The 13,646-nt window shown below is 41.9% G+C and overlaps 1 protein-coding gene across 1 annotated transcript in view; it reads right to left on the bottom strand.

The window, feature by feature from the left end:
* Positions 1-9,299: 9,299 nt before the first annotated feature.
* LOC109461760 overlaps positions 9,300-13,646 on the bottom strand; it is an 11,337-nt gene continuing 6,990 nt past the window's right edge. Inside the window, exons 4-5 of the mRNA XM_019758152.1 lie at positions 10,916-11,110; positions 9,300-10,452 (exon numbers count right to left, since the gene is read on the bottom strand). Of these exons, the coding sequence (XP_019613711.1) occupies positions 10,287-10,452; positions 10,916-11,110 (361 nt within the window). The 3' untranslated portion in view covers positions 9,300-10,286. The remainder of the gene's footprint in view (positions 10,453-10,915; positions 11,111-13,646) is intronic.

The following is a 13,646-nucleotide window of genomic DNA, read 5'->3' as shown; positions in this document are numbered from 1 at the left end:
TCGGGAGCTATAATAGGTTTGGTAACCAGGCTAGTTTTACGTAGCCTCTATCAGGCTTTTGGAGATGGCTGGAAAGAGTAGATCTTGGCCAAGTAGAGAGACAACATGCCTAGGGAGTTGATCCGCTAAAGAATGTGCTCTCTAGCGGACCATGGGATTTTTTTACCTCCATGAGCGGACTCACTCCCTTGGCATGTTATCTCTCGATTTGGCCAAGTTCTACTTTTTGCACCCATCTCCCGAAGCCTGCTGGTAGAGGCTAGCTTTTACGCTGAAGAATATCACATTTGACGTTACCGTAGGCTCATGACAGGCCCATCTTCTACGTAGCCTAGACTTTACAGATAGGCAAAATCTTTTGATGGACCATGATTCAATATTAAATAAAAGCACAATAATGATTGATGATTTATGATAAATTACAAATAATAAGTATTAATTATAAATTATTGTGACTTAAAAGTCATTGATGATTAGAAAACAATTCGTGATAATCTATAAGTATAAATTTCGCTCACTCAGCACCGCAAGCTCCGGGGATCATAGCGCCTCTCTAAATGTAGAAATGAGTATAAATGATTATTAATTTATAACTGATTATAATAAATAGCAAGGATAATCTATTAATGATGAGATTTGTTGTGAGTTGTGACCTACTTATTTGTTGGTGTTTTTTTCTTGTAACATACAGTATTCAACTTTTCACCCCTAACTTTCATCATAAGAGGATGCAGCCTTATATAGATGTGGCTTTATCCACTGTTGTGTAGGACAAATATTCCGAGACAGGCTAGGACAGAATCTCATTTTAGAAATGTTAGACAAGATTCATATATGTGTGTGTGTGTGTTTACAGTAGCATGCGAAGTATGTCACGGGCGGCGCACATCAACAAACAGACATGAAGTAGCATTTCCACTTTTTATTGATTCCATCATGTCTTGATTTTATGCCTTTTTTTATGGGAAAGTACATACATGTAATGTAGGCGAAGCATTCGATGCTATCTTTGGTGATCACACGGACAGATGTCTCTAGCTTACTGCAGTCTGTACTGATGGTACTATTTATAACTCTTAACTATTTCTGCCTACGAGCAATCTCACTCTATCAAGCAAAGACGTACAGTCGAAATATTTCAATGGTGCAAGAGTCTTTTTGCAAAATCTTCCTACCCGTGATTTTTATATTATCCAGAATGTTGCGTACTGTCCAAGTAGAGTTTTTCTTTCACTCGTTTTGTCGTATAAAATGTGGCGATTGGAGTGACATGTCGAGCGTCTGTACATTTTGTCCATTCTGATAGAACATTGGAGAAAGACAGTGTAGGTGTCGGCAAGGGTTTTTTTTTATATTCCAAAATGTAATCACAAGACGTAGTGACGGCACACTCAAGTTTTTTCAACTTCACCAGGACACGGGACAATACAATACTCATTTTCACCTGAGCGAAGTGAGGAAAGTCGTGTAAAGTGCCTTTCCAAAGGGCACAAGATCGGTGGCATGTTCCGAACTCGGGACCTCTTGGTTCAGAGTCGAGCACTCTGCCGCTACGCCACATGACCCCACGGCAAGGGTTGAAACTTTAGTTGACTCAAATGTGGTGTTCAAATGACACTTGTTGGTTTGTACGACTTCTCTCTATCTGTTGTTCCGATTTTTTTCCAGAATGCAATTGATGTTTAACGAAATATGTAGGGCCGCACTTCAAGGTTTGTTAATTCATAACAAATGACGTACATATGGTTCCTCGTACCATTCCTTGTCAGATTTTACGATTTTACAATGAATCAGAATGTATGCAGGCCTCGAAATTAACTTTTCTCCTTATTGTCCCAGCACTGTCCCAATGATAAATTTCAATTGTCCCGAAGTGAGGATGAACTGCCCCAACCTGTTTTTTTTTAAGTATTGTATTTCTTCCACTTGAAGTCAACTTTATTTGCTTATGTTAACTCCCAGGCGCATTATAATTGCAGAGTAGACAGGAAACTCGAAGGGATTTTTCTGGATCCAAAAACCGAGACGTGTGCCTGATAAACAAAAGACAGGTGACATTGTTGTTGATTATTTTTCTATTGTCCCAAAAATGTCCCAAAGTGACATTTTAGTTGTCCCAGTCTAAATTTTAGTGGTCAGTGGCCATTGGACCACCTTTAATTTCGAGTCCTGCCGTATATACCACCCGCTAGGTCTTTCCCCAACGCCCTATCTACTCACATTATTATAGCTGACATAGAAAACATTAAGTCTGCCATTCATAGCCTTATCAAGTTATACGCTTCAGCTCTAAGTTTGCTTTGTACAAAGTCGTCTTTGCTGCCCAGGAAACAGTAAGCACTACAGGTCCTGGCTACGTAGTAACGCCTCACAGTCACACTGAATAAAAGGGACCACTAGCGGTCAGTACTGGTACTGCAGTGAATAACAGCTTGGACCTGTCAGCATCGCTGAAGTCAAAGGCAATGGATATTACACAATGAGGAACTTACGGTATCATTTACATGTAGTTCTTGGTGTTCCCTGGCGTTGAAATTATGATATGTATCATAAGGCAATTTTAAATCGGCTAGATAAGTACAAGAGACTCAACCTCTCTCAATCATGATGTCTTACATTGAGGGGAGTCCTACTATGGTATATAATAATTATTACAAATGTCATTTCTGTTTCTATGTGATATAATACATTCTGTAAACGTACGGAATATACACTACATCTCTATTGCATGTATTGCACATTAGTTGTTGTTGTTTTTTTACAGGTGGGTCACACAGCTGGGTAACAGGTGATTGTAACAGGTGCAAAAGTATTGCGTTGGAGTAGATTCCATGAAAAATGACTTGGAAACGAGAGCTAGGGCAGCTATTGGACAATCTCAAATCCTCAAACTTTCAAAGGACTTCATATCTCATTCACACAAAATTTGGACATTTTAGTATTAAAGATGCAGTTCCAAAGCTTTAGGCAAAACGGACCACAGTGCCTGTGTGTGGAAAGGAAAACTTGCAAAACCATCCTGAACATTTATGATATGTTATTATTTCTTTTACAAATATGTTATTATTGCATAGTTATTTTTATATAATGCTTTTATAAATAGAAATTTGTACAAGGAGCAAACTGCACTAAGGTTTACACATGCATGGTGTATGCTGTACAGTCTGGACTCTGGTAATGTAGCCTGACTAAATCTGCGCTCCTAGCGGCCGGCCCGGTATTACACCTGGGGGCGGCTGGTGTAATACCGGGCCGGCCGCTAGGAGCGCAGATTTAGTCAGGCTATCTGGTAATGCTACTGAGTTGGAAATAATGTAAATATCGCACGCTCAGAACCACAGGTTCAGAATGCAGAATGATATACATGTACTATATCTATCAGTGCTGCCATTGGGCCATGCTGATTTGATTATATGGATGACATCCGCGCGCACATAAATTTTTCGGCCGTTTCAAAAAAAAAAATCAACCATTCTGTAAATCGTACAAAACAGTTGCAAAAGGAGCAAATATATAGTACCGTAAGTTGCCAAAAAAAAAATATTGGAAAACGATACAAATGTCGTAGAATGCCAAAATCAAACGAAAGGGACGAAAATGTAAAAAAAAAATGAATTTGAAGAGTAGATTATACTCTGTTGTCATTTGTTCCACCTTCTTGGCCAAACTTTTTTTTTTTGCCAAACCTTTTTTATTCGCACGCTCGCATCAGTTTTGGGGCTCCCAGAGGATGTCATCCATATAATCAAATCAACATGGCCTTATGTACCAACGGGCACGACAGAGGAGAATCAGCGAACTGTGTTAGCATAACCTTCTCCCTGCTGCCTAACCCAGTAACCAACACAATTTTGGTGCCAAATGGCTACCTTAGTAGGCTGAAGGTTAAAGAAGCTCAAGAACATGTTTAAAGTTAGAACTTTTGATCCAACACAATAAAGTTCTCTCACCTAGAGCTTTCAACCAGTCACTCTGGTCTTCCTCAGTAGACTGACCATGTGAGGCTTGTCACGTGGCTTCTTTGAAGTGTGACGTAACACTTCGGGGGGGGGGGGGTTACGGGGTCGACATCGTCTACAAGATACCTTTGACCCAGTGTTGACGTCATACTTCAAAGATGCCACGTGACAAGCCTCACTGGGTCAGTCTAATGACTCAGAGGAAGACCAGAGTGACTGGTCGAAAGCTCTAGCCTGGGTGAGAGAATTTTTTGTGTTGGAACAAAAGTTTTAACTTTAAACTTGTAACTACCAACTCAGATGAACTTTCATGAAGCTCAAGAACACTTGATAGCGGTGGGGTCACCACACTTATGTCGTTGTTAAAAGGGGACTGTTGGGATTGCAGAGAGGAAGGCTAGATGCAACATCAAATGGTACAGCAGGGCTTCCAACCTCTGCATCTTAGGCCACAGTAAGGAAATTATATGGATGACATCCACCGCAGACTCAAAATGTAATGCGATAGGTCGAAAAAAAGAGCGGTCCAAAAAACAATATTCCTACATTTTTAAGAGTTGAGGCGACAAAACATTATAGCACTACCAACAGGTCTTTATTCGTGTATATAACAGTGTCACCTGTCCTTGTAGATGCATCTCAATCAACAATTGTAGAAAAGATTATTCAAACGCAAAGAAACACCTTAGACCGTTAACACTTCAAACGAAAGCGTTCATGCCTCAAGTTTGCTGGACCGCTGACGGTCTCTGAACCCGATAAACGGTCACATCATTTTGTCCAATTTCGGCATGTTGTCTACTGTCGGAGACCAACAATTTTTTTTCAAAATCGAGCAAAAAGACATGCGAGTGCTGATGTCATCCATAAAAGTTAATTGCTGTGGCCTTACTCATAATTGCTAAGCTGTTCTGGTTAGGTCACGTCTTCCTCGATTAAACATTAGAATTATGATAAAACCAGAAAAAAAAACAGAGCTGTTCAACCCATCCATAGTCGTTCTTAACCCTAAATTGGCAGCTACCTATATTGTCTTTTAGAATTGGCTACACCATCTATCTACACATGACGTGGGCTCAGCTTACAATAAACGACTGAAACGGTTTTTTTTTCTTAAAAATCATTACCTATCATCGTCAGTTTGATTCCTGTATCCACGAAGTCTGAGATACCATTTTCTTGATCAGATGACCACTTGTAAAAGCAGTGGGTCTAATAGGCTGATCCAGGTTTAAACGAGGAAATGCACGGTGTGAGATTCCTCACGACACGTGAGTTCGCCATGTTCACGGGCAGTGGAGTCCTACTGGCTGTCCTGATGAGTCGGGGGCCGTTTGTTGGTTGTCATGTCAGGCTGACTGGAAACCACCTCTCGTAGCAGGCCCCAGACACACCGCCAGTCACTATCGGATAGCCCCGCCTACCTCCGTCAAAACGCACGAATGACGGACGTACAGCCGCTCTCTCATTGGCTGAATCACTAGGTGCCATTTTCTCATTGGTTGCATGCTGAAATCCTATGGCAAGCCATGAAATAATCGCCTCGATCCTGTCCGTCGGTCACGTGCGGTAGTGAGCAGTTCTCAGAGTGTACAGTAGGGCCATAGGCGACACTGTCACCGGTAGACCAAGGGGTAGACCAACTCCAGGTATAGACCGATCCTGTAGCCCCGCCCACCTCCGTCAAAACGCACGAATGAAAATATCTGACGGACATACAGCCGCTCTCTCATTGGCTGAATCGCTAGTTGCTATTCCCTCATTGGTTGAAATGATAATTGTGATGGACAGTCAAGGATCGGTATATTGGGACCGACCACGGGTACGTGTAGAGTGTCGTCCTTTTTGTCCAAGTTCATCCAAACGCCCGGTACATGACATATCCTCATTTTCTTCTTCAAAGAGATTTTGATGTGGAGACGTTCAAACAACCGTAGCTGTCCATGCAAAAAAAACGTTCGTGCTGGTCTTCACTGATCTACACTGTTACATTTCCAGTGAATATTAGGCGATGGTCTCAGATACCCACATACTAGTTTTGTAATGTCTGCGGTACGTTGGAAGTGTGGTCAATTTTACTCAATCAAACTGTCGGTTAACTGGGAAAGGTCAGAGGCCATGGGTCAACACCATGGCTACCAAGGTTCAACTAGTCGATGATGGCTTACCCTTGGGCCGTTCTGTACTAGCTTGTACGTCACGATTCATATTCAATCAAACGAATGAGCTTGCCAATGATTTCACATACCAGTAATTGTGCTTGACATTCGAATAACAAAGGTCACTTGAGTCGATAGTATTAACAGCGTTTTTATGGTTCATGCATAGAGGTGGAAAGATGCTGCTACTCAGCTGGTAACTCTCGTAGGAAGTTCACGTTTAGTCAGCAACCCAGGCAACGACAGAAATATCCGTTTCGAAAGACGTTGTGCAATCACAGAATGTGGAATGTCGAGTGGAGGAAAGGTGCCTCGTCCCCTGTCGTGCACTCATGGATGGAGATGGGTACATACTGAGCAGATCTAAGCAGATATGATGTAGACTACGTTCCTGAGCATATTCCCTCGGCATAGGCAGCAGTTAGTTCTCTCTCGCGCAGTCAGCATGCCACATGTGACCTCTGCGCGAGACGACGCGGTTTCCAAGAAAAAGAAGAGTCTACATTCACTGGGATCAGGTCTGTGGTAGCTATCATATTGAGGTCTCCCATAGCTAGAAACGTATAAAGAAGAAAAGATGGAATTAAGTCATGTTGATGCTGACATCTTCAACGTTGGTTGAACAAAGTTTCTTGTGAAATCCTTCACATATATTTCTTTTTTTCGTCGACTCAGAAATTTCCTGTTGAAAAAAAGAGAACTCCTTTTCCTTTTGGCAAGTTTAGTTTGGCGCATAAAACAGATGTGCAGCCATGTTGATGACCTCTTGCCTCTGACCTCTATACCAAGTCAACATTGATTATCACGTAAAGATGCAACAAAACCGCAGAAGGGTGTGGTGGAAGGGCAAATATATGGGTTTGGGTACTAATAGGGGTTATGTTTCAGGTACTGATGAAGCTAACAAGGGTTGGGGGAAGGACGCGGCTTGATGATAGACCGATCCCAAATGTCCATCACAATCAGAAGTTCAACCAATGAGAGAAGGGCAATTAGCGGTTCGACCAATGAGAGCATGTCCGTCAATATTTGTATTTCTATGTTTTGACGGAGGTGGGCGGGGCTTCAGGATCGGTCTATTATGACGGTAGTGTGACGATACAGGGGTCTTGTCAGCATGTACATGTAGGATCTTGGTCATGCAGTTGAGGATTCAGGTACTATCCTTAGCATAGTCAGGATATATGTACCAAATCAGGGGAAACAATGGGAAAACAACGGGGAAAGGTATGATGACAAAGCAGGCCTACCTCCTCAAAATTCACAACGTCATCAATGAAATGGAAAGAGTAAAACCGAGACAAACAGAAGTCTATCGGTCATGCAAAGTTGTAAATGGACAGCATATGATGAAATAATATATCTATATCCTAAACGTGATCGATAATTGCCATTAGGATGCTGCTGAAATATGGACACACTAACTCATAAAGTTATGACACGAAAATGGAAGGGCATCACACGTATGACGTCCAACAAATGACTCAGCTATAGCCAAATAGGCAGTAGAGTTGATAACCGTTCTTCAGGATAGTGGTCCTACTTTGTGTTGGACTCAGCAAATCCATTATAATACTCATCAGGTCGCCCTTGTTGTGCAAACGTCGACGTTGATTCGCTAAGACATGTATCCCTCCGCTAGAACTTACATAATGAAAAGAAAAGAGACACGAAAACGAGAATGTCATAAGCATGCACGCCAGAGGACAGGAGGTAGCCAACAATGCTGCCGGGAATTGCATTATTTTCTACAAGACAAGTTGACCCTCCTGGCCTGCTTGCTTTATTCATCCATCTTTGACCTTCAACAGTCATATTTGACCTTCAATTTTTTTTTCAATCGTATGAAAGCTGACCATATTTAATAGAAAAGTAAAGCTTTGTCAATCGATTTACACATAAGGTAATAAAATTGCAAATATCATCTATGAATACTAATATTTCTTGGAGCCTTACAATTATTGTTCATTACATTTTGCTTGAGTATATAAATAGGGTAAATAAAACGAGTATTCACAAAGGATATACTTAACTGTGCGATCATAGAAGACGTCGACCATATTCATCGACGTGTTTACCTTAGTTAATAGCAATTGTTCACGTTGTATAAAATGAATTATTGTTGCAATCGAACAATTTACAATGTACATCGCAATGGACCATCTGATATGTCTCAAGCCAACTCCTATGACGAGATCTCACAGATTTGATGCCAATAGTCATTTTTAGCTGCAGAAACTAGCGATATGTTCTTACTGATACATATTTCCATACACTACTGTTCTTTGATCACTAGATGCTTCCCGGCCCTTTTACAACTACAGCCTTGAATGGTTTATGTCTTTCTTAATCTCTACTCGCCAGCTAGTCGTACAATATCATAGATACCGTGCATATATCATACAGATTGTGTAAATTGCACTTGAATACGCAGGCGGTCAGTTCAGGAATGCCTTAGAACCCTAAGTAATGTGTACTCGTCTGCCCGTGTCCATCGCGTTGATATGAGTATCGTTTTTCTTGTATGCATTTTTTTCCTGGCGCAGAATATACAAGCCTGTTGCATGTCCGTGCCCTCCGTTCAACATCACTGTTAAAAGTTTTCTTATCTCGGTTTGATACACATACGGTCAACGGTGTGAAGGAAGCAGTACAATTCAGCCCTTGGGCTGCCAACATGCTTTTATACCAAAAATAAACCAACTACTTCTACTCTCTTTAAGGCTAATGGACTAGCAAGATATGCTATCACTAACGATCGGTCGGAATATGATTTGCCAATAGCGAAAACTATATATTGACCTAAGGCCACACCATGTAATTTTTATGGTTGACGTCCTCTGGAGACCCTAACTCTAATGCGAGAGCGCGAAAAAAAACAAGAAGGGCAAAAAAAGCAAGATGCCTAGATTTGAGATATACAAAGGGACGACAAATGTTAGGACACATTTGAATGAGAGAACACAGTTTAACAACCAACAAGTCGTCTTTTATTCGTCATCAAAACAGCACTGAATGCAGCGGAACAGTAGTTTTCGTCCAGTCCTGTTTCTTTGCTTTAATCACATCTTCCCTTATCCCACTGTCGTGACTCTTTGGTCATATTTACAAGAAGCGGAATTTTTTTTTTTTTCTTTTTATGGGAACAGGGCAAAATCAATGTGCGCGTGGACGTCATCCATAAAAATTACTTGGTGTGGCCTGAAATGAAGGCAAGCAACCAAGAAGGACGGCCAGGGCACGGACTTACAACGTAACGGCCGGTGCACATGTCCACAGGCTCATCTGATCTGGAGTCTAGAGCATAAGTTTTACTATGCATGCCAAGCAGATACATGGTCACCTTCGTGAAGCTTTGCTGATATACAGAATTGAGCCTGTTAATCTTATTGTCGATCTGGAACGATTTACCGTTAGGTCATGCACCGCTGTATAGTACACCGACCTACCACAGAAGATACACGTTTCTCCCAGGTTGCTTTCCGTCTGTGACAGACATTATCAGTTTTAAAGCATTGTCCGCCAATGCTTGTCGTGCTATTCGAGTCTCGCGTTCGCCACAAAGTCTCGCAATTTCTCAGTTTTGACACGAAAACACAGTGTGTGTTCAGCACTTACCGTAGCCATCTTGGGTATCAAAAACAGCCGAAACTACTTATGTGATCTATTCTTATTCATTCTCATGTATCAATATTGGCTTCTGTCAATAGTATAGCAGTGACAGTGCCATACTGCCGCACACAGATGATAGCTGGGTGCCGTACGTGCGATAGACACTGTTCTACCACTGTTCACACGGAAGCGAAGGACAGAGCAGTAGAACACGTCAGCGGTGGCCACAGACGTGCCACACTTCACAATACCCTCCCCACATTAAACCGGACAGTTCCGGGCATGTTGTAGTACCGTATGTACGGTTCCTCCTGAAGTACCATAACCATCAGTTCATAATTCATAATCATAGAAACCAAGCAATGAATTCAGATTTCAAGTCCAGTGATCACCTGTCGAGTTTGTTCAGGACTGACCGTGAGCCTTACCATTTCCCTCCATGTCCCTTGTGATGACAGACACCTGTCATTCAGAAATAACTGTGATCCACAGTCGGTCTCTTGTCCATGGGTCGCGCCCTCTTCCCAGCTCCCCATCCTTTGTCTCACTTAAGCGCTTACCTAGCGAACGGGTTGGGCTTTTCTTTGGGCCTGATAGTTTTGAGGCCACTTTGTCCACTAGAGGAAAGAGAGGAGTCGGATTTGCGCACCTTTAAGGTCTGAGGCCTACGTATTGGTTCCGGGCTGGCCGACATTTTCACCTTGTGCTTCGGGCTGTCCGACCTGTGGAAAAAAGGCCGGCCGTCATTGGTCCCGAAACATTATTACGTCACAGTTTGTTTACCGCAATGAATGCCGGGACAGTTTGTGCTTGTGTAGCGTTAGTGCTAAGAATGTTCTTTTGCATTCATTGCGGAAAACAAACTGTGAAGTAATAATGTAATAGGTCCAATCGTTTGATTTCATTAAGATAAGTTTCCAACATAGCTCAGAAATCAGTGGGTGATCGCAAACATACCATAAAGTTGTCCTTAAACAGGGACAAACTCTAGAACTAAAAAAAGTACTATGTCTTTGTAAATTAAATAAAAACAATGTTGATTGTCTGTAAATGAACACTAGATGCATGATAAAAGATAAGCTAAATGCATGAATAGCATAGATTATTTAATTCAAATGTCAAATTCAGCCTTAATTATGTTAATTCAAAGATTGAATGCAAACATAAACGTACGCGCATACTCACCTAACAAACCTAGGCGGAGGGGGGCCATCGTGCTTGTTGTAGTTTACATCCTCTATCCACTTTGCCACGAAGTTGCGCTTGTCCCCTTTCCTAGTCGAGTGTGGCGAGTGCCCCGTCGCATTGTGCTCTGCAGCATTGACATGCGTTTCGTGGGACGGTGGTGGTGGGGGTCCCCGCCTAACTTTGTTTTCGTGCCTAGTCACGGTGTTAAAATTAACGTAAGAAATAACAAGGGGCCAAAATTACTACTGGGAGGACCGGAGGGCCTGGTAGTCGCTTATTTCGTACGTGGCTGCGCAGACGAAACCCAACGAAACGAAGCAACACATTTGATCCCTTTGAACCTCAGCACAAGAGATTTCAAACAAAACGGTTTAAACGCGAAGAAACCACTGAACACAGTACATCATACAGATATTCTCCATCTTACAATTGTGTTATTGCTATCGTATACTCATTAACGTCGCAAATAATTTCTAACCTTTGTTTAGCTCACAGGAATTAAGAGCTCATTGTTTGTTGGTACATAAACATTGTAATAAACTAGTTTGTTGCCTTGATCAATGCTATAATGCACATTTGTCGATTTTACCATGATCATTTTTACACGGATATTTCAAAGACTGCAAATCCTAGCTGTGATGGTGTTTCCTTTTTTTTCTAAGCAGGCATTTCTTGTTCCAACATTTTAATGTCCAAAGGTATTACTATGCACGTTTTGGATATCCTTGTTAATGGTGTATATCTGAGTTCTGACTTCGACTGATTCACAAAGTTTGTTGACGATTCACGATAGTTGATTGTGTCATATTATGAGCATCAATTACCACAGTGATCGTTTTTTCTGTACAAAAGCTCTCAATGTTTATTCATGTTCAAGTCATTATCCTTAGATGGTATTTAGTTTTGAAACTACTGCACTTCGATTCTTCATAGACAGAGCGTTTATTTAGTTGTGAGCAAGATGATCTGGGTTAAGTAATAGAAGGTACGATACAAGTTTTGTTGCCTAAAAGAGCAACAAGTAAAAGTAACAAAAAAACTGTTTTATTTGTCCTCCTTTCCCTCTTCTCTGTGTATCATGCATCGTGCACTAGACAGGAATAGGTGGTGGAAAGGTTCCATTTCACAACTGCGCAGAGTACGGTTGCTTACGAAGCGTCCTAGGAAGACAAAGTTGTCCATTGAGCATGAAGCCTTTTTTACTGCCGCTCGAATTTGCTGTATTCGTCCATGTACAAGGCCTTGAGAAAGATGATAAGATATGGCTGACCAATGTCTTGAATAATGCCATCGTGCCATATATGTTTACATTCTTCTACTAACCGTTATCTACCATGCATGCATCAAGGCGTGCCATTTCCATTGCTTTGCTTGGCTAGAATGTTATTGTGGAGTGGACATGTTCTCGCATTAAGATGTAAGTAAGGTCCGTTCGAAGTTCTATGGATGCATAGTGAATTTGACTGCACCAGCTTCTCGACTTCGCATTGTCCATACAAAAGTGGCTGAAAAGAAGATCCCTGGTCTTGGTTATCGTTGCATTGTCAGGATTATACTTGTTAACAATGCTTTAGTATAGTTCGAATTTGCTAGTTAATGCTACATTTGTTCTGTCTTTTCTCACTGTCTCGCAGTAGGTCTATCGTCGGACCGACAGTTTGCTCATCTGGTTATACATGATGTGAAAAGAGGCAGTCTTGGCTCTGACCCCTTCCACGGTACCACATAAGGATTTCAAACTTAGATAACGGTTTTAACGGTTACGCCCTTTGAACTACTCTCGTTGAACTAGAAGCCACAGCAGGAGGTGAGGTCAGAGGTCAGGTTCGTTGTGTCCTGATTGGTCAATCGTGCTCCATCATATCGTTACCCAGATAGGTCCTTTAAAGTTCTCATACGGCGAGAATACCATTAAAAATTGAACCCATTTATCTAGTTCGAGGACACGTTCGGGTTGCGTTTTCTGACGTAGTAAGGCAATGATGAGATCAATGAAGGCAAAAAGAAACGTCACATTTCACCTTTGGGAGCCCCTCTGAAATAAGCCTAGGTAAAACTTTTCGCGTCAAGGTGCACAGATTCCCTTGGAATCGACGGCCAGTCAATCTCCGGGTCGTTGGGCGAAACTGGTCCCAGCAAATGGCCCAACAAACGCCGAAGACATAGCTCCCATTCCCAGCCTCCGTCCGTTTCCGTGCTAGTCTTGAGAGGCAAGGTAGAAGGCAGGACACAAACCTTTCCGTCATTGTCTGATGCTCTCAAAACCAAATTTGTTACCGGCATAATGTCAGCGGTACGGAATCCTCTGCCATCATTACAGTCCATCCTGTCCCCTATAGACAAACAGATTCACGGGGTATAACTGATGGTGATGACAACAATATTGTATCACAGCACAAAAGGGCGACAATATTCCGTCATTAGCCAGAACGTTAGCAATCCTACTAGTCATCATACATGCGGCATCTGACAAGAACGTTAGCCGGTTAGACGTATCTTCACATAGTAAGATATTGGACAAGTCTTTGTTGTTTTTTTTTTCATGGGTGCAAGTCGGGGTATGTCATCGGAAGGACGCACTTTTAGGGAGAGGAAGCAGGAAGCTTATAATCAAGTGACAGGTCCTACCTGGGAGTAAGGAGGGACCGAGATGATGAGGAAGTGCAAAGACTTGAAAATTGTAGAGATCAGCAGGTAGGGGACAGCTAAACGAGGGAGGGCGGATGAG

Source organism: Branchiostoma belcheri, unplaced genomic scaffold, assembly GCF_001625305.1.
Source record: "Branchiostoma belcheri isolate BF01 breed outbred unplaced genomic scaffold, Haploidv18h27 scaffold96, whole genome shotgun sequence".
NCBI classification, from domain to species: Eukaryota; Metazoa; Chordata; class Leptocardii; order Amphioxiformes; family Branchiostomatidae; genus Branchiostoma; species Branchiostoma belcheri.
This window is presented reverse-complemented; position numbering and strand designations above follow the sequence as displayed.